Here is a 21,329-nt window from a genome sequence, read left to right on the forward strand (position 1 = left end):
GACCTTCACAGCGCAGGACCCTCACGAGGAGAGGACATATGGACCTACATTAAGCTATTTACTTCTTTTCGGGTGGATGAGGGCTATGGGAGTAAGACAACATTTGTTAGAATGATAATTTTATAATCCTTGATCGGAAATCTATGTTATATTTTTCATGTTGTTTGTAAATAAATCGAGAGAGACGTTAGAAACGGTGTCTCTCTATGATATACAGAGGTATCATTTATTGGACGTTTAAGCATTACATACTTTTCCAAACGCATTTTCGTTGTTTTCGTGTGGGACTTTTCATCTACGGAATGTAGCGATAACATCTTATTATGTGAGTTACGGGTCTCCTACACCAGCGGGTTAAAAAAGGGAAAAAAGAAGGTAGGCTACTTTGGCAAGTTTCTCCATACACTATTTCTTAACATCACAAGTATTTTTTTGTTTTTTTATTCAGTGTGTTAAGGGACCAAAGTAATTACCAAGAACGAGGGGTAGCCTACATATGGAGAGAGCGTCTACTCGCTGTCTTTTCATGTGAGTTCACAGGTAACTGCGATGTTATCAGGAGCCAGTGATCGTCATGGTCATGAAATGCATTCCTGCATAATATGCGCAGTCGACTGTTCATATTTTTTTCCCCTCAAACATTTACAAGATTAAAACATTTACAAGTGAGAAAGATTATTGTAAAATTATGTTCACAGGACACAATTTAAACCATAAGTCAAACTTTTGGTCAGAGAGAAAATGGACCATGTCAATTATAATGTTAGGTTTATAATGTTAGAATAAGTGCTTTATAAACCACAGCTTAATAATTATGGCTGGGCACAAATTTCAGCACTCAGGGGAAAATATCTAATTTATTTATAGTCTATGAAGTTCTATTCATGAAGTTTTATGAAGTGCTTCAAATAACTTAATTTAATTTACTCCCTTTTGTATTCGTTTTTTTATTCTAGCAGATGTAGAAATAGTCTGTGGTCTACTTGATACATTTGGTTAGAAAATATAACTGCATTTCGGGGCTCATCTGAAAAGTACACCTTTTGGGGGAGAATTTAATGGACATTATGGACACAGTTTTTAGTATTAATAATTTATACAAGATGCTCTTCAGCAAAGTACAGATACTACATAATGAATGCTGACATAAAAGTAAAACAGTTACCTGCCAACACCCCTAAACTGTCAGAAAGGGTTTTCAGATGTCAAACTGTTTTTTTTTTTGCCAGCTATTTATTTTGAAATATGCATGAGGGGTGAAATTCAGTACTGGTAATGTACAGTATGTCACAGTATAGCTGTCTAGCTGTCTCCCATGCACTCACTCAGACACTTACAGGCATTCACACATTGATAAAGAGCTCTCTCTTTCTCCTTCTCTCTCTCTTTCTCTCTTTCTCTCTCTCTCTTTGACACACACACACACACACACACACACACACACACACACACACACACACACACACACACACACACACACACACACACACACACACACACACACACACACACACACACACACACACACACACACACACACACACACACACACTAATGATGTGATGTTCTCTTTCAGATATTTTTCTGCCTTAGTTATGGCCAAGACAGCAACTCGGACCATACTCCTCCTGTTGAGTGTATGTGTTTGCATCTCAGGCCTCCAACAGTCTGCTCCAAGGGTACGGCTGTCCTTCAAAGGTGAGCTACCTGACCAGAACACGCTCACAGACACACAGACACACAGACACACAGACACTGCTCATCTGTCAGCTGGGATGGCTTCCAGGCCAGGTTGGTTCAGTTATTTCTTATTTGGCCTGTGGATTTCAGAAAGTCTTGTGGGTTACTGATTATTAAAGATTATAAACATTTCCTTCATAATCTAAGAATTGGTTATTCGATCTGCTAGACTAGCGGGTGAACACTGCTCGGTGAATAGAAGTTTAGGCATTGTGTTCTAAAGTTATTTCTGTAAGTGTAACCTGGATGAAGGCTTCCATCAAAATAATGCTGAAAGGTTACAGTGATTACCACATGCTGTCGTCACTCCTCGGTTCACACACACACACACACACACACACACACACACACACACACACACACACACACACACACACACACACACACACACACACACACACACACACACACACACACACACACACACACACACACACACACACACACACACACACACACACACACACACAGGCGCACGCACACACACACGCCCGCCCGCACGCACACACGCACAAACACAGGCGCACGCACACACACACACAAACACATGCACGCACACGCGCGCACACGCACACGCATACACACACACACACACATACATCTACCTTTTCATTGCACCACAAGGGGTGACTCACCTGAAAGAACTGTAAATAATAATTATCTGCATGATTCAGGTGTATAGAATTTCTGTCCAGGTATACCACAACATCATGACGGACGTGTTGGGAGCAAGTTGAGTCCCTTACAATCAGAATTATATGTCTGGCCTGAGAATTTGGACTGTCATGATCTCTATTAGTCAGCATGCGTTTTGGTGTAGAAGCTTATTATGCCATCAGAAATGAGAATTTGAGTCGTATCTTTAGAATAAACTGATTTAATGTTGACGTATGTGGCTCTAATATAGGTATGAGAAGATCATGTACATTGTGAACATATTGCTGTAAAGCATAAAGGGTCCCAGTTTAATACGAAGTACAACTTATAAAGGCTTTATATGGCATACATAAAGGCTTCATAAGCACTACATTATTGTTTCACAAATCATCTATAAGTGCATGTCATAATCTATAAATGGTGTATAAACATACATAGTGTGTTATGTTACATTTGACAATTCACCCTGAAGTGGGAATGTCTATGTCATCCTTTATACACCATTTAGAGTATGACATACGCTTATAGATGATCTGTGAAAAATGTATGTAGTGCTTATGACGCATGTATGTATGCTGTATAAAGCCTTTATAAGTGGGACCCTATAAAGATGTTAAAGAAGTCTGTGGTCTTTCAATTGATCCTGCTGATGAAAACTACAGCACTGAGAGTATAAACTGTTTGCTGAATGAGATTAGTGTTGAGGGTCAGATTAGCAAAACATTGTGTTTGTTTTCAGGCTATGGAATTAGCACCCTTAGTTCAAGTATGTATTAGTTTACTTGGTTGCAATGTGGTAGGGAATGTCACAAAAGTTGAGCCCACACACCAATGTTTGCTAAAAGTAAGGGTAAGCCTGTAACTGGTGGTAATATAACCAAATGGAATTATATTCAATTGCTTTGATACTGTATTGATTTGGATTGCTGTGGATGATATTAGATTTATTATCTGCTTGCTGCAACTGTCCCACAATGACTGTAACTAATCCCTGTTAACACTGTAAAGAGCTCACTGACATTGGTAGTCATTCAAATCCACCACTAGAACCCAATCATCTTCTCCTCATTTCCAAGAATAGGCAGAACAGTGGGATGTGATCTCCTGCTCTGTGTTCCTGCCATTCCAAAGATTGATTGTTCATTGTTTGCAACAGGGACTCTCTTTGTTCCATAAGGCATTTTTTTTGGGGGGGCATCTGACTGATTCTGAGAAAGACTGGGACTGTGTGACTGGGACGCTGGGACTGTGTGACTGGGACGCTGGGACTGTGTAACTGGGACGCTGGGACTGGGACTGTGTGACTGGGACTGTGTGACTGGGACGCTGGGACTAGGACTGTGTGACTGGGACGCTGGGACTGGGACTGTGTGACTGGGACTGTGTGACTGGGACGCTGGGACTGGGACTGTGTGACTGGGACGCTGGGACTGGGACTGTGTGACTGGGACGCTGGGACTGGGACTGTGTGACTGGGACTGTGTGACTGGGACGCTGGGACTGGGTGACTGGGACGCTGGGACTGTGTGACTGGGACGCTGGGACTGTGTGACTGGGACGCTGGGACTGTGTGACTGGGACGCTGGGACTGTGTGTGACTGGGACTGTGTGACTGGGACTGGGACGCTGGGACTGTGTGACTGGGACTGTGTGACTGGGACGCTGGGACTGGATTTTAAAAATGTTATTATACCTTTATAGGCAAGTCAGTTAAGAACAAATTCTTATTTTATAAAGCCTTTATAAGCTGAATGAGGCTCTGGTTGATGGGAACTGTGTCAGAGGAAGGGACTAAATAAAGGTTATTCCAGTGACCTAGAGTATGGATATGGGTTTTAAGTTGTCTTCTGCATTATGGAGATAATGATTTAAAGCCTCACTTTTCCTTACTTACACTGAGTGTACCAAACATTAAGAACACCTTTCTAATATTGAGTTGCACCCCTCCATTTGCCCTCAGAACAACCTCAATTTGTCAGGGCATGGACTCTACAAGGTGTTGAAAGCGTTCCACAGGGATGCTGGTCCATGTTGACGACAAAGCTTCCTACAGTTGTATCAAGTTAGCTAAATGTCCTTTGGTTGGTGGACCATTCTTGATACACACGGGAAACTGTTGAGCCTGAAAAACCCAGCAGCGTTGCAGTTCTTGACACTCAAACTGATGCGCCTGGCACCAACTACCATACACTGTTCAAAGGCATTTAAATATTTTGTCTTACCTATTCACTATTCACAATGGTACACATACACAGTCCATGTCTCAGTTGTCTCAAGGCTTAAAATTGTTTCTTTAACTTGTCTCCTCCCCTTCATCTACTCTTGAAGTGGATTTAAAAGGTGGCTTCAATAAGGGATCATATCTTTCACCTAGATTCACTTGGTCAGTCTATGTCATGGAAAGAGCAGGTGCTCTTAATGTTTTGTATACTCACTGTACATTACACTAAAATGGCGTGATCTGGACATTTTTCTTATGTCTTTCATGTCAGGAACTGGTTTACCTGAATCAAATGCGGTATGATGACACATTACGTGTTTGTTTATCAGATAGTGCCAACTGACGTTGTTTATGACGGAGAGGATGAGAGCAGCCATGTGGGGGCCCAGGGGTGTGGCGTTTCTAGTTTTAGCCTAGGCTGTCAGTCCACTTTTCCCCAGTGGATGAAGTGGACGGAGGTTTGCCAGAGATGCTTGTTATCCTGTGCAGATCCGATTGCGCAGCAGCTTATTTTAGCAGCACATTGACTGCATCCTGTTAACAGTATTCAGACAAACAGTCACCTCAAAGGAAGACGGCAGAGCACTTTGATGTAAACACAGATGTCCTTACTCCGGCCAGGCTAAAACAGTATATGTGTACTTCATGCGGATGTTTGTTCACAAACCTATGCCAAATGCCATTTATCATCTGTCCCACATGGGGATATCTGTGTTTTGTACCCTACTTAGTAATTACATCATAGCACTTAAAAGTTTGAAAGCTATTCTACATAGGTCAGTTTTATTTCACCTTTATTTATCCAGATACCACCCGTTAAGGTCAAGATACTTATTTTACAAGGGAGACCTGGCCAAGCAGGCAGCTCCAGTAAAAGCAGTCATTATGAGGACCTGATACGGGGAGAGGTGAATGAAGAAGGGACCTGATTTAAAGCATTTACTTAGAGTTCATCTGACTGTGTCCTCAGAGACCTGCAATAACAACCACAAAGTGGCACGGTACATTCAGTCAATGCCACAAACTCAATCAGAAGCTTGGAACACATAAAATATTTAATTCTTAAAAGCTTCTGGAATACGTCCTGAGATGAGCTAAATTGAGCCATTCACACATTTTCTGTTACTTTGAGGATGGTGTTAGTCTATGTTCAGTAAGTGCTGCTGAGAGTGAAAAATGAAGCACTTGTAGTCATTATCAGGGAAATGTCATGTGACAGATTCAAAGAAATAAGCAGAAAGAAGTTATGGCTCCCCCTGCTGGATATTACAATTGTACCATTCTCTTGCTACAGAACTTATTTTACATGTGATTTACACTAAGTTTGTGTCTCTGTGTGCGTGTGTCTATGCATGTGTGCGTCTATGCGTGTGTGTGGGCTGGTGGGTCTCTCTCCTCCCCAGAGTTGTTGGACACCAGAGCAGCGCGGCCCTTCTCCTTCTCCTTCAACACCAGTGACTACCGCATCCTGCTGATGGATCAGGACCAGGGCCGTCTCTACCTGGGCAGCCGGGAGTACCTGGTGGCCCTGGACATGCACAACGTCAACAAGGAGCCACTCATTGTAAGAAGAACACACATAAACACAACTCTCCTTTATGAAAGTTTAATGTGGTGGTAAATGTGGTAGTTTAATGTGGTAATTTAATGTGGTAGTTTAATGTGGTAGTAAATGTGGTAGTTTAATGTGGTAATTTAATGTGGTAGTTTAATGTGGTAGTAAATGTGGTAGTTTAATGTGGTAATTTAATGTGGTAGTAAATGTGGTAGTTTAATGTGGTAATTTAATGTGGTAGTTTAATGTAGTAGTTTAATGTGGTAGTTTAATGTGGTAGTAAAATGTGGTAGTTTAATGTGGTCATTTAATGTGGTAGTTTAATGGGGTAGTAAAATATGGTCGTTTAATGTGGTCGTCAAATGTGGTAGTTTAATGTGGTAGTCAAATGTGGTAGTTTAATGTGGTAGTAAAATATGGTAGTTTAATGTGAAAGTTTAATGTGGTAGTTTAATGTGGTAGTAAAATGTCGTAGTTTAATGTGGTCATTTAATGTGGTAGTTTAATGGGGTAGTAAAATGTGGTAGTTTAATGTGGTAGTCAAATGTGGTAGTCAAATATGGTAGTTTCATGTGAAAGTTAAATGTGGTAGTAAAATGTGGTTGTAAAATATGGTAGTTTCATGTGGAAGTTAAATGTGGTAGTTTCATGTGGTAGTTTAATGTGGTAGTAAAATGTGGTAGTTTAATGTGGTAGTACAATGTGGTTGTTTAATATGGTAGTTGAATATGGTAGTAAAATGTGGTAGTCAAATGTGGTAGTTGAATGTGGTAATTTAATGTGGTAGTAAAGAGACCTCAAGTAAAATGCTATTTTACTGTGTGTGGTATCATTTTTAGCTTTGTGGTCTTTCCCTGACAGATCCATTGGCCAGCCTCTGACAAGAGAAAAGGGGAGTGTCGGATGACAGGAAAAGGAGGACAGGTGAGAATAACTTGTCTTTGTGAAAGACCCCTGGCCTCTCTCCTTACAGGATGAACTAATGATGTCCCACTTTCATGGGTCTATTTCACAGTTTTGAAAGAGATAGCCTTGTTTTTTTTCATTCAACAACAATTGATAACATTCCCCTGTCTGTGTACACACACCAGGGTGAGTGTGCAAATTTTGTGCGTATGATAGAGCCATGGAACCGTACCCACCTGTACACCTGTGGGACCGGAGCCTACCAACCCATCTGCACCTTCATCAACAGAGGCTGGAAGGCAGAGGTGAAAGGTTCAATATGCCCAAAATCATTCTAAATGACATTCAACTGCAGCATATCTGTGTATATTTAGGCCCAGCAAGCTCCGGTTTACTAAACACTCTAGTACTCAAAACTAGGCCACAGATCTGAGCTCTATTTGTCTATATGCTTTTGTCATTTTATTACATTTGATCCTTATCTGGCTTTTCTGGTCCCTCTCTTTCCAGGATTATGTGTTCAGACTGGTTCCTGGATTTCTAGAATCAGGGAAGGGCAAATGTTCCTACGATCCTTTCCAGGAGAATATTGCTGCTCTTATCAGTACGTTTCACCTCACTTATGAATAAACTTAGTAGACTTCCCAAAACCGAAAACAACAGGTCCTCTCACTTTCTCCTAACCTCTCTTCTCCACCTCTCCCCTCCTCTCTCTCCTTCTCCTCTGCAGATGGGAATCTGTATGCAGGTGTTCATGTAGACTTCATGGGGACAGACCCAGCCCTCTTCAGGACCATGGGGGGCAGAACAGCAGTCAGGACAGAGCAGTATGACTCCAGGTGGCTCAATGGTGAGTTACTACACCTGAAAAAGAGCACCACTTTGTAAGGATGGACTACGAAAGAGGTGTTGTTTTATGGTCCTTCTAGCCGGATACATATATAAGAATAATTGGCAAACTGCTGGCAATGAATTCTGAGAACAACTGCACGTTTCTCTTTATTTCATCACTCTCTCTCTCTCTCTCTCTCTCTCTCTCTCTCTCTCTCTCTCTCTCTCTCTCTCTCTCTCTCTCTCTCTCTCTCTCTCTCTCTCTCTCTCTCTCTCTCTCTCTCTCTCTCTCTCTCTCTCTCTCTCTCTCTCTCTCTCTCTCTCTCTCTCTCTCTCTCTCTCTCTCTCTCTCTCTCTCTCTCTCTCTCTCTCTCTCTCTCTCTCTCTCTCTCTCTCTCTCTCTCTCTCTCTCTCTCTCTCTCTCTCAGAGCCTGTGTTTATTCAGATTCAACAGATACCTGACAGTGCAGAGAGGAATGATGACAAACTCTACTTCTTCTTCCGGGAGAAGAGTTTGGATGCAGGGGGAGGGTCCAGCCCCAGTGTCCTGGCCAGAGTGGGACGAGTGTGTCTGGTGAGAGTTCAAATGTTCATACTCTCCTCCAGACAGTAACATATTCTGAATGGCAGTCATAGTGGATCATTTATGGCTCAATGCTTAGAGGTAAAAAAAACATGTATAATACCGTGATACACTTCCCTTAACTCATTACCTTACCTTTATGTTACTTCCTTTCCTTCTCTTCCCTCATCCCAGGATGACGAAGGGGGTCAGAAGTCCCTGGTCAACAGATGGACCAGCTTCCTGAAAGCCCGCCTCATCTGCTCTGTGATCGGAGAGGATGGGGTGGAGACCTCATTTGATGAACTGAGTGAGACAGACCTCAATGAAAGATTTACTAGATCATTAGTTATTATTAGTCTATGGGTCTGAGTCTCTCATCTGCAGGAAGGTCATTTTCTGTCTTCCAGGGGATGTTTTCATCCAGCCCACGCAAGATGAACGCAACCCTGTGATCTATGCCCTGTTCACTACTGCTGGGTAAGGTCACCATTATATCCTTCTTACATCACCTTTTATACTTCCCCTTTCTCCATTCCCCTTCTGTCTATATCCTTCCTGCTGTCACTGCTTCGTGGTTTTGTACTTTCATATAGCAGTTGTAGGTTTACCTCTCTCCCCTTTCTCCATCCCCCTTCACTCTATATCCTTCCTGCTGTCACTGCTTCGTGGTTTTGTACTTTCATATAGCAGCTGTAGGTTTACCTCTCTCCCCTTTCTCCATCCCCCTTCTGTCTATATCCTTCCTGCTGTCACTGCTTCGTGGTTTTGTACTTTCATATAGCAGTTGTAGGTTTACCTCTCTCCCCTTTCTCCATCCCCCTTCACTCTATATCCTTCCTGCTGTCACTGCTTCGTGGTTTTGTGCTTTCATATAGCAGCTGTAGGTTTACCTCTCTCCTCTTTCCTCCACTTCCCTGGTTGATGCTTACTGGATTCCTCATTCTGTCTTTCTCCCTTCTTTCTCTCCCAGCTCTGTGTTCAAGGGTTCAGCAGTCTGTGTGTACTGCATGGCTGACATCCGCAACGTCTTCAATGGACCCTTCTCCCACAAACATGGTCATAACTACCAGTGGACAGTGTACACGGGCAAGATCCCCTACCCCCGCCCTGGCACAGTAGGTTTAGACCTGTTACTCACTGCAAGCAATCAATACATTACACACAAATTCAAGTGATTCTCACCTCTGTCGATTCATACAGTGTATTGCTTACTCTCTCTCTCTCTCTCTCTCTCTCTCTCTCTCTCTCTCTCTCTCTCTCTCTCTCTCTCTCTCTCTCTCTCTCTCTCTCTCTCTCTCTCTCTCTCTTCCAGTACACAGTACACTTCCCCTTCCTCCCCCTCTACTCTGTACGCCTCCAGCCATGGCTGACCTTCTTCTGTCAACTCCTTCTCTCTCTCTCCCTCTCTTTCTCTTTTTGTTACTCAAAAATATACAACCCCTCTCTTACTCCCCCTAGTGTCCAGGAGGAACATTTACTCCAGGTATTCGTACCTCCAAGGACTTCTCAGACGAGGCAGTGAACTTTATGCGAGCCCATCCCCTCATGTACCACCCTGTGTACCCTATCCACCGTCGCCCCCTGGTGGTGAGGACTGGTGTGGACTACCGCTTCACAGCCCTGGTGGTGGACCAGGTGGACGCCGTAGACGGCCGATACGAGGTGCTCTTCCTGGGCACAGGTGAGAGGCTCTCCGTCCCAGGGCAATTGGCTGACTGAAGGACTTCATTGCTTGTTCGAATTTCACATTTTGTATTTTGTCCAAATTCTTGTTCCAGATCGTGGCACTGTCCAAAAGGTCATAGTTTTACCTAAAGACCCGAGCACCATGGAGGAGCTCACCCTGGAGGAAGTGGAGGTTTTCAGGGTATGCCTATAATGATTATCCAAATATTGTTTAAGTTATAGCAAAAGTCTCCAACCACTGTCCTTGGACATTCATCCAATGGTTGTGCTCTGTAGATCCTGATGTGAGACATTACATTTAATTACAGACACATGCTGCTGTCAAAACAATGAAGATATCATCTAAAAGGGTAATCTGAACTCTTGATTTCCTTTTATTTGTACCTTTTTGTCGGGGTTAGATCAGCTTTACTATTGCAGATAGATTGTGGCTTTTATCAACGTAAATGTCTGCCTCATTTCCAATTCCCCAAACTCTCTCTTTGTTAATAAACAGGAAATACTAGAGAGATATTGTTGATACTGACCTCTTGTTTTCATTGTCATTATAGCAACAGCTGTATGTGTCATCAGAGGCGGGGCTAACTCAGGTGTCTCTCCACCGCTGTGGGGTGTACGGGAGGGCCTGCTCCGACTGCTGTCTGGCACGGGACCCTTACTGCGCCTGGGATGGGGAGAGCTGCTCCGCTTTCACCCCCGCCACCAAGAGGTCAGGACCACAACACACACCACAACACGTCATCTAGCAAATAACAGTGGAAAGGGTGTCATGATACATTATAAGTCTTCTTTATTGTGTCTGTACTTGAACCCTGCTCTCTCTCTCTGTTACCCAGGAGGAGCCGAAGGCAGGATGTGAAACATGGGGATCCACTGCGACAGTGCAGGGGCTTCAATGCCAAAGGTTTGTCAAGACACTTTCATCTTCAGAATTCAGAGTGACACACATTAAAATCATGTAATCAAGGAACTGGCATTTCAAATAATCTCCCTCCTCCCTCCTCTGAACATCTTCCCCTCCTTCAGTGGAAAAGCGTCTGAGAGAGACAGTCCAATTTGGTGTGGAGGGGAGCAGTACATTTCTGGAGTGTCAGTCTCGTTCTCCTCAGGCCACAGTCAAGTGGCTCTATCAAAGGGGAGGAAGAAGGAAAGTGGTAAGGAAGAACATACAGGTTTCTATTTCTGCTCTTTGAAAAGCAACCAGTATTATTCAAATACCAAATTCAGATCACATTTACACTGAGTATACTAAACATTAGGAACACCTTCCTAATTTTGAGATGCACCACCGCCACCCCATTTCAACAGTTATGTTAAGTTGGCTAGATGTCTTTTGGTTGGTTGGTGGTCCATTCTTGAAACCCACAGGAAACTGTAGAGTGTGAAAAACCCAGCAGCGTTGCAGTTGCAGACAATTGTGACATGGATTGTGTATGTGTGCCATTCAGAGGATGAATGGGTAAGACAAAATATTTAAGTGCCTTGAAATGGGGTATGCTAGTAGGTGCCAGGCGCAACAAACGCTGCCAGGTTTTTCACGCTCAACAGGACTCTACAAAGTGTCAAAAACTTTCCACAGGGATGCTGGCCCATATCCACAGTTGTGTCAAGTTGGCTGGATGTCCTTTGGGTGGTGGACCATTCCTGATACACACGGGAAACTGTTGAGCCTGAAAAATCCAGCAGTGTTGCAATTCTTGACACAAACTGGTGTGCCTGGCACCTACCGCACCCCATTTAAAGGGACTTAAATATTTTGTCTTACCCATTCACCCTCTGAATGGCACCCATACACAATCCATGTCTCAATGCTTAAAAATCCTTATTTAACCTGTCTCCTCCCCTTCATCTACACCGTGGATTTAACAGATTTAAGTGACATCAGTAAGGGATCATAGCTTTTCTCTGGATTCCTCTGGACAGTCTGTCATGGAAAGAGCAGGTGTTCTTAATGTTTGTACACTCAGTGTATATTGTAAGCTATTTTTTGGGGGGGGGGCAATTATATTATGTTGTACTAATATAATTGCTCACAGAGAGAGATTTTTTTTCTCTCAAAAAGATATGGGTCAAAATTTTTGCCACCCCTGTTTTCAATATCTTTCAATACCTCACCTCTCGAGGATAACTGCACTGAGATGTTTTTCAAAATGTTATGAGACTGGAGGGATCAAAGATGGATCTTAGATATTAGACCATTCCTTCATACAGAATCTTTCTAGATCCTTGATATCCGTTGTCTGCTCCTATGGACTGTGTGTATTAAGAATGGTTCACCAGCCAAAGGACATCCTGCCAACTTGACACAACTGTGGGCAGTGGTGGAAAAAGTACCCAATGGTCATACTTCACTAAAAGTAAAGATGCCTTCATAGAAAATGACTCAAGTAAAATTGAAAGTCGCCCAGTAAAATACTACTTGAGCAAAAGTCTAAAAGTATTTGGTTTTAAGTATCAAAAGTAAATATAATTACTAAAATATACTTAAGTTTCAAAAGTAAAAGTATAAATCGTTTAAAATTCCCTATATTAAGCAAACCAGACTGCACCATTTAATTGTTTTTAATTTAATTTACAGAGAGCCATGGGCACACTCAGACATCCTTTACCAACGATGCATGTGTTTAGTGAGTCCGCCAGATCAGAGGCAGTAAGGATGACATGGGATGTTCTCTTGATAAGTGTGTGAATTGGACCATTTTCCTGTCCTGCTAAGCAATCAAAATGTAACGATTAAAAGTTGTAAAAAATATAAATAGTAATGTAAAGTACTGTACAGATACCCCAAAAAACTACTTAAGTAGTACTTTCAAGTATTTTTAGTTAAGTACACAACTGACTGTGGGAAGCATTGGAGTCAACATGGACCAGCATCCCTGTGGAACGCTTTCGACACCTTGTAGAGATCATGCCCCGATTAATTGAGGTTGTTCTGAAGGCAAAAGGGAGGTGCAACTCAATATTAGGAAGGTGTTCTAATGTTTTGTGCACTCCGTGTATATCAACAAGTAATGTAAAATATCTATAAAGCAATAGTCGTTCACTTTTGAAATACAAATGAGGCACATTTGGACCTTGTTCACACCTTCACTACCATAACACTCTCTCTCCCCCTCACTACAATAACACTCTCTCTCCCCCTCACTACAATAACACTCTCTCTCCCCCTCACTACCATAACACTCTCTCTCCCCCTCACTACAATAACACTCTCTCTCCCCCTCACTACAATAACACTCTCTCTCCCCCTCACTACAATAACACTCTCTCTCCCCTCACTACAATAACACTCTCTCTCTCCCCCTCACTACCATAACTCTCCCCCTCTCTCTCCCCCTCACTACAATAACACTCTCTCTCCCCTCACTACAATAACACTCTCTCTCCCCCTCACTACAATCTCTCTCCCCCTCTCTCTCCCCCTCACTACAATAACACTCTCTCTCCCCCTCACTACAATAACACTCTCTCTCCCCCTCACTACAATAACACTCTCTCTCCCCCTAACACTCACTAATAACACTCTCTCTCCCCTCACTACAATAACACTCTCTCTCCCCTCACTACCATAACACTCTCTCTCCCCTCACTACCATAACACTCTCTCCCCCTCACTACCATCACACTCTCTCCCCCCTCACTACCATAACACTCTCTCCCCCCTCACTATCATAACACTCTCTCCCCCTCACTACAATAACACTCTCTCTCCCCCTCACTACAATAACACTCTCTCTCCCCCTCACTACCATAACACTCTCTCTCCCCCTCACTACCATAACACTCTCTCTCCCCCTCACTACAATAACACTCTCTCTCCCCCTCACTACAATAACACTCTCTCTCCCCCTCACTACAATAACACTCTCTCTCCCCCTCACTACCATAACACTCTCTCTCCCCCTCACTACAATAACACTCTCTCTCCCCCTCACTACAATAACACTCTCTCTCCCCCTCACTACCATAACACTCTCTCTCCCCCTCACTACCATAACACTCTCTCTCCCCCTCACTACAATAACACTCTCTCTCCCCCTCACTACCATAACACTCTCTCCCCCTCACTACAATAACACTCTCTCTCCCCCTCACTACAATAACACTCTCTCTCCCCTCACTACAATAACACTCTCTCTCCCCCTCACTACAATAACACTCTCTCTCCCCCTCACTACCATAACACTCTCTCTCCCCCTCACTACAATAACACTCTCTCTCCCCCTCACTACCATAACACTCTCTCCCCCTCACTACCATAACACTCTCTCTCCTCCTCACTACCACTCTCTCTCGCCCTCACTACCATAACACTCTTTCTCCCCCCTCACTACCATAACACTCCCTCTCCCTCACTCTCTCCCTCACTATCATAACACACTCTCTCTCTCTCACTACCATAACACTCTCTCTACCTCACTACCATAACACTCTCTCTCCCCCTCACTATCATAACACTGTCTCTCTCCCTCACACCATAACACTCTCTCCCCCTCACTACTATAACACTCTCTCCCCCTCATGACCATAACACTCTCTCCCCCTCATGACCATAACACTCTCTCTCCCCCCTCTCTACCATAACACTCCCTCTCCCTCACTATCATTACATACTCTCCCCCCCTCACCACCATAACACTCTCTCTACCTCACTACCATAACACTCCCTCTCCCTCACTATCATTACACACTCTCTCCCCCTCACCACCATAACACTCTCTCTACCTCACTACCATAACACTCTCCGTGCCACTCACTACTATAACACTCTCTCCCCCTCATGACCATAACACTCTCTCTACCTCACTACCATAACACTCTCCCTGCCACTCACTACTATACCACTCTCTCCCCCTCACCACCATAACACTCTCTCTACCTCACTACCATAACACTCTCCCTGCCACTCACTACCATAACACTCTCTCTACCCCCTCACTACCATAACACTCTCTCTCCCCCCTCATGACCATAACACTCTCTCTCCCCCTCACTACCATAACACTCTCTCCCGCTCACTACCATAACACTCTCTCCCCTCACTACCATAACAATCTCTCCCGCTCACTACCATAACACTCTCTCTCCCTCACTACCATAACACTCTCTCTCCCTCACTACCATAACACTCTCTCCCCCTCACTACCATAACACTCTCTCCCCCTCACTACCATAACACTCTCTCCCCCTCACTGCCATAACACTCTCTCCCCCTCACTAACATAACACTCTCTCCCCCTCACTACCATAACACTCTCTCCCGCTCACTACCATAACACTCTCTCTCCCTCACTACCATAACACTCTCCCCCTCACTACCATAACACTCTCTCCGCTCACTCCCATAACACTCTCTCCCCCTCACTACCATAAAACTCTCTCTCCTCACTACCATAACACTCTCTCCCCCTCACTACTATAACACTCTCTCCCCCTCACTATCTCCTCCTCACTACCATAACACTCTCTCTCCCCCTCACTACCATAACACTCTCACTACCATAACACCCCTCACTACCATAACACTCTCTCCCCCTCACTACTATAACACTCTCTCCTCCTCACTACCATAACACTCTCTCCCCCTCACTACCATAACACTCTCTCCCCCTCACTACTATAACACTCTCTCCTCCTCACTACCATAACACTCTCTCCCCCTCACTACCATAACACTCTCTCCCCCTCACTACTATAACACTCTCTCCTCCTCACTACCATAACACTCTCTCCCCCTCACTACCATAACACTCTCTCCCCCTCACTACTATAACACTCTCTCCCCCTCACTACTATAACACTCTCTCCTCCTCACTACCATAACACTCTCTCCTCCTCACTACCATAACACTCTCTCTCCCCCTCACTACCATAACACTCTCTCCCCCTCACTACCATAACACTCTCTCCCCCTCACCCTCCTCACTACCATAACACTCTCTCTCCCCTCACTACCATAACACTCTCTCTCCCCTCACTACCATAACACTCTCTCCCTCACTACCATAACACTCTCCTCACCTCTCTCCCCCTCACTACCATAACACTCTCTCCCCCTCACTCCCATAACACTCTCTCTCCCCCTCACTACCATAACACTCTCCCCCTCACTCTCTCTCCCCCTCACTACCATAACACTCTCTCCCCCTCACTACCATAACACTCTCTCCCCCTCACTACCATAACACTCTCTCTCCCCCCCCCTCACTACCATAACACTCTCTCTCCTCACTACCATAACACTCTCTCCCCCTCACTACCATAACACTCTCTCCCCCTCACTACCATAACACTCTCTCCCCCTCACTACCATAACACTCTCTCTCCCCCTCACTACCATAACACTCTCTCTCCCCCTCACTACCATAACACTCTCTCTCCCCCTCACTACCATAACACTCTCTCTCCCCCCTCACTACCATAACACTCTCCCCCCTCACTACCATAACACTCTCTCCCGCTCACTCCCATAACACTCTCTCCCCCTCACTACCATAACACTCTCTCTCCCCTCACTACCATAACACTCTCTCCCCCTCACTACCATAACACTCTCTCCCCCTCACTACCATAACACTCTCTCTCCCCCTCACTACCATAACACTCTCTCTCCCCCTCACTACCATAACACTCTCTCTCCCCCTCACTACCATAACACTCTCTCCCGCTCACTCCCATAACACTCTCTCCCCCTCACTACCATAACACTCTCTCCCCCTCACTACCATAACACTCTCTCCCGCTCACTCCCATAACACTCTCTCCCCCTCACTACCATAACACTCTCTCTCCCCTACCATAACACTCCTCTCACTCCCATAACACTCTCTCCCGCTCACTCCCATAACACTCTCTCCCCCTCACTACCATAACACTCTCTCTCCCCCTCACTACCATAACACTCTCTCTCCCCTCTACCATAACCTCTCTCCCCCTCACTACCATAACACTCTCTCTCCCCTCACTACCATAACACTCTCTCTCCCCTCACTACCATAACACTCTCTCCCCCTCACTTCTCCTCACTACTATAACACTCTCTCTACCCCCCTCACTACCATAACACTCTCTCCCCCCTCACCCCTCACTACCATAACACTCTCTCTCACCCCCTCACTACCATAACACTCTCTCTCCCCCTCACTACCATAACACTCTCTCCCCCCCCTCACTACCATAACACTCTCTCTCCCCCTCACTACCATAACACTCTCTCCCCTCACTACCCCCTCTCTCCCCTCACTACCATAACACTCTCTCTCCCCCTCACTCTCTCTCCTCACCATAACACTCTCTCTCCCCCTCACTACCATAACACTCTCTCTCCCCTCACTACCATAACACTCCCCCTCACTACCCCCTCCCTCACTACCATAACACTCTCTCTCCCCCTCACTACCATAACACTCTCTCCCCTCACTACCATAACACTCTCTCTCCCCCCTCACTACCATAACACTCTCTCTCCCCCTCACTACCATAACACTCTCTCTCCCCCTACCATAACACTCTCTCTCCCCTCACTACCATAACACTCTCTCTCCCCCTCACTACCATAACACTCCCCCTCACCCCATAACACTCTCTCTCCTCACTACCATAACACTCTCTCCCCTCACTACCATAACACTCTCTCCCCTCACTACCATAACACTCTCTCTCCCCCTCACTACCATAACACTCTCTCCCCCTCACTACCATAACACTCTCTCCCCTCACTACCATAACACTCTCTCTCCCCTCACTACCATAACACTCTCTCTCCCCTCACTACCATAACACTCTCTCCCCCTCACTACCATAACACTCTCTCTCCCCCTCACTACCATAACACTCTCTCCCCTCACTACCATAACACTCTCTCCCCTCACTACCATAACACTCCATCCCTCACTACCATAACACTCTCTCCCCTCACTCCCATAACACTCTCTCCCCCTCACTACCATAACACTCTCTCTCCCCCTCACTCCCATAACACTCTCTCCCCCTCACTCCCATAACACTCTCTCCCCCTCACTACCATAACACTCTCTCCCCCTCACTACCATAACACTCTCTCTCCCCCTCACTACCATAACACTCTCTCTCCCCCTCACTACCATAACACTCTCTCCCCCTCACTACCATAACACTCTCTCTCCCCCTCACTACCATAACACTCTCTCCCCCTCACTACCATAACACTCTCTCTCCCCCTCACTACCATAACACTCTCTCTCCCCCTCACTACCATAACACTCTCTCCCCTCACTACCATAACACTCTCTCCTCTAACACTCTCTCCCCTCACTACCATAACACTCTCTCCCCCTCACTACCATAACTCTCTCTCCCCCTCACTACCATAACACTCTCTCTCCCTCACTACCATAACACTCTCTCCCCCTCACTACCATAACACTCTCTCTCCCCCTCACTACTATAACACTCTCTCCCCCTCACTACCATAACACTCTCTCTCCCCCTCACTACCATAACACTCTCTCTCCCCCTCACTACCATAACACTCTCTCCTCCTCACTACCATAACACTCTCTCTCCCCCTCACTACCATAACACTCTCTCTCCCCCTCACTACCATAACACTCTCTCTCCCCCTCACTACCATAACACTCTCTCTCCCCCTCACTACCATAACACTCTCTCTCCCCCTCACTACCATAACACTCTCTCTCCCCCCTACCCCTCAGCTCAACCGGGACAGAGAGTATCTGAAGACACCCCAGGGAATCCTTCTGAAGTCTCTCAGCCAATCAGACGCTGGTCTGTACCATTGCCTGTCCACGGAGAACAACTTCAAACACACGGTGGCCCGTGTGGCGCTGCGCATCCTGGACCGAGACATCGTGGTGGCCCTCACCTCCCCTGACGATGACCCCATGACCTCCAACAGCCCTCCCAATGGGCGGGGGGGACAACATGACGCTCAGCAGCCGAAGCACCCCCCAACCCTCCCTCTCACAGACACCACATCCCAGCCAGAAATCAAGTTGATCCACCAGTACTGTCAGTCTTACTGGGAGCAGCTAGGGCTCAAGCAGCAGAAGCCCAAACGCACCTCCAGGAGACACACAGAGAGCCAGGAAACCCAAGGCAGATAGAGGACTGGACTTCTCCAACACTAGCCAGCCAGAAGACTCCACATGATAGACTAGAGATCCATGTTTGACACCAAACATGAGCTTTGTCTCCCTTTGTATGGTGGTGGTGACACCCTCACACAACCCAGTATCTCAGTATAGAAATGTAATATATTGATATGTGTATATATCATATGATAATAATAGATCCGTGGTTTATTCATGTATAATAATTAAAAAGCGTTTGTCTTTGCATTCTTTATTCAGTTTGGAAATGTGTACATCTTATTGTTCAACATTGAGAGATAGTAATTGTATGGTATGATGTATGTATTTGTCTACTAAAACCATTTGTGGTGTCGTAATTGTGGTGACTCTTGCGCTCTCTAACGCCTTTGTGACCTATGTTTGTTTATATTTGCACAAAACACACAATATCTACATGTAGAAGATTAAGACGGGAAATCACATGTGTGCATAATATTAGTTATAATACTACATTCCAGTAATATCACATATTTGAATGGGAACAGGTAGAAAGAAGACTGCGTGTAGAAGACCTCACCATCTTTTATAATGATATTGAGCAACATACTGTAATGTAATGTACATACTCAGCATGAGTCCTACACTGGAAACGTTCAAACGACAGATATAAAAAGATATGTTATCCCATCTAACCTTCTCTGTCCTACGTTCTGTTGATTTATTTAACCTTTGGGCCTTTCATACAATCCTTATCTGTAGCATTCTTCAGGTGTACATTTTCCATGTGTAAGGGCTAGATTCAATCCATAGCGCTGAAGATCCGCACTACGGCGCAATTGACATTTAAAGGCATTGTTCCAGCATTCACGGTAAGATAAAAATCTGCGGTAGAGCATGGATCTTCAGCGCTGCAGACTGAATCTAGGCCTAAATCTAACTGGATCAACCTAACTTTGAAGTCCATGGTTACAGAGTGGAAAATGATACAGTACGGAATGCACTTATCAGTCGTCCCATTCATCATCATCGTCATCATCATACCCTCCTTCTTCATCACCTTCATCTGAAACAAAAGAGAGGAATGAATATCTGTTATGCAGAGATTCATTTTAAGATTCAAGAGGACATTTGTTTTAATTTACACATTTGTAGAATGAATGAATGAAAGATTAGGATGAGAAGGTGCTCACCAGAGGAGTGAATGACTTTACTCCTCTTCTGCATGACCATCATCAGAGCTCCTACGATACCCTCTGAGTCTTCCTGGGCAGGCGGAGGTGGCTCAGGACTGTCTGTGACCTGGGACACACAAAAGGTCAAAGGTCAATGATAATGTAAACTGAAATATGTAGACTTAAATCTCACTGACAAAGACAATTTTGTATTTGAACAAGTTGGGTTTACGTTTTTGAGCTTCCTTCCCAGGCGGATCTGATCCAGCAGAGCTCCTCTTCCACCTCCACCTCCACCTGAAGATGCAGGAGCAGGTGGTGGGGGACCTTTACAGGGGGGAGGAGTAGGAAAGTCTCCAGAGCTCTGGGCTGGGGGAGGCGGGGGAGGAGGAGGTGGAGGAGGTGCTGGGCCTCCTCGACTGGGGGTGGATGGAGCAGGAGGAGGAGGTGCAGGCATGGAGAGATGGTGACCAGGGGGATGGGGAGGTGGAAGAGAACTATGGGACACAGAGGGTGGAGGTGGTGGAAGTCCACCTCGGCCGCCTAACGGGGGTGGAGGTGGCAGGGCTCCACGTGAAGGAGGGGGCTGGGAGGGGGGCGGGCCACGCCCTGGCTGTCCTGGGACAGGGGGCAGGGGGCCAGAGCGACCTCCCCGTGGAGGAGGAGGGGCAGGAGGGGAGGAACAGCTCCCTGGTACTGGGGGGAGAGGACCCTGCCTACCAGGAGGAGGGTGAGGAGGCCCAGGACCTATATGAAATGGGATGAAAAAACAGCAACATTTTGGATTACAAAAATAGTTTGATTTACATTTAGTAGTAAAATTATATAACAGAGTACACCAGAACAGTAGCCTACAGTGAAGTAAAATCCAATACATCCACTGAAGTGATGATGAACTTTAGACCAGTAGACAGACACTCAGAAT

General features: G+C 45.3%; 2 protein-coding genes across 6 annotated transcripts in view; one reads left to right on the forward strand and one right to left on the reverse strand.

Annotated features, from left to right (window-relative positions):
• LOC118360556 (semaphorin-3F-like) lies at window positions 1-19,506 on the forward strand. Of its 4 annotated transcripts, none has more exons than XM_052485117.1 (19): window positions 1-325; window positions 449-528; window positions 1,577-1,698; window positions 6,022-6,182; window positions 7,035-7,097; window positions 7,265-7,384; window positions 7,590-7,683; window positions 7,810-7,929; window positions 8,339-8,484; window positions 8,668-8,782; window positions 8,883-8,952; window positions 9,446-9,590; window positions 9,934-10,156; window positions 10,254-10,342; window positions 10,470-10,511; window positions 10,713-10,870; window positions 10,998-11,065; window positions 11,188-11,315; window positions 18,855-19,506. In XM_052485117.1, the coding sequence occupies exons 2-19, from the start codon at window positions 497-499 to the stop codon at window positions 19,263-19,265; spliced, it is 2,307 nt and encodes a 768-aa protein (XP_052341077.1). In that variant the 5' UTR covers window positions 1-325; window positions 449-496; the 3' UTR covers window positions 19,266-19,506. The 4 variants fall into 4 exon arrangements, with proteins under 4 accessions (XP_052341077.1, XP_052341080.1, XP_052341079.1 ...); XM_052485118.1 differs by having other exon boundaries at window positions 77-91; XM_052485120.1 differs by lacking the exon at window positions 449-528.
• Window positions 19,488-21,329, reverse strand: part of LOC118360851 (actin nucleation-promoting factor WAS-like) — a 10,705-nt gene continuing 8,863 nt past the window's right edge. For both annotated transcript variants that reach the window (XM_035740331.2, XM_035740330.2), the window contains exons 9-11: window positions 20,637-21,151; window positions 20,423-20,531; window positions 19,488-20,295 (exon numbers count right to left, since the gene is read on the reverse strand). In XM_035740331.2, the coding sequence (XP_035596224.1) occupies window positions 20,237-20,295; window positions 20,423-20,531; window positions 20,637-21,151 (683 nt within the window). In that variant the 3' untranslated portion in view covers window positions 19,488-20,236. The remainder of the gene's footprint in view (window positions 20,296-20,422; window positions 20,532-20,636; window positions 21,152-21,329) is intronic.

The sequence above is a fragment of the Oncorhynchus keta genome, chromosome 28, assembly GCF_023373465.1.
Source record: "Oncorhynchus keta strain PuntledgeMale-10-30-2019 chromosome 28, Oket_V2, whole genome shotgun sequence".
Taxonomy (NCBI): Eukaryota; Metazoa; Chordata; class Actinopteri; order Salmoniformes; family Salmonidae; genus Oncorhynchus; species Oncorhynchus keta.

Coding starts and splice junctions, on each gene's coding strand:
- LOC118360556 (XM_052485117.1), top strand. CDS start 497: ATGGAGAGAGCGTCTACTCGCTGTCTTTTCAT. Junction 8,783..8,882: donor GACCTCATTTGATGAACTGA/GTGAGACAGACC, acceptor TCTGTCTTCCAG/GGGATGTTTTCATCCAGCCC. Junction 11,316..18,854: donor GGGGAGGAAGAAGGAAAGTG/GTAAGGAAGAAC, acceptor CCTACCCCTCAG/CTCAACCGGGACAGAGAGTA.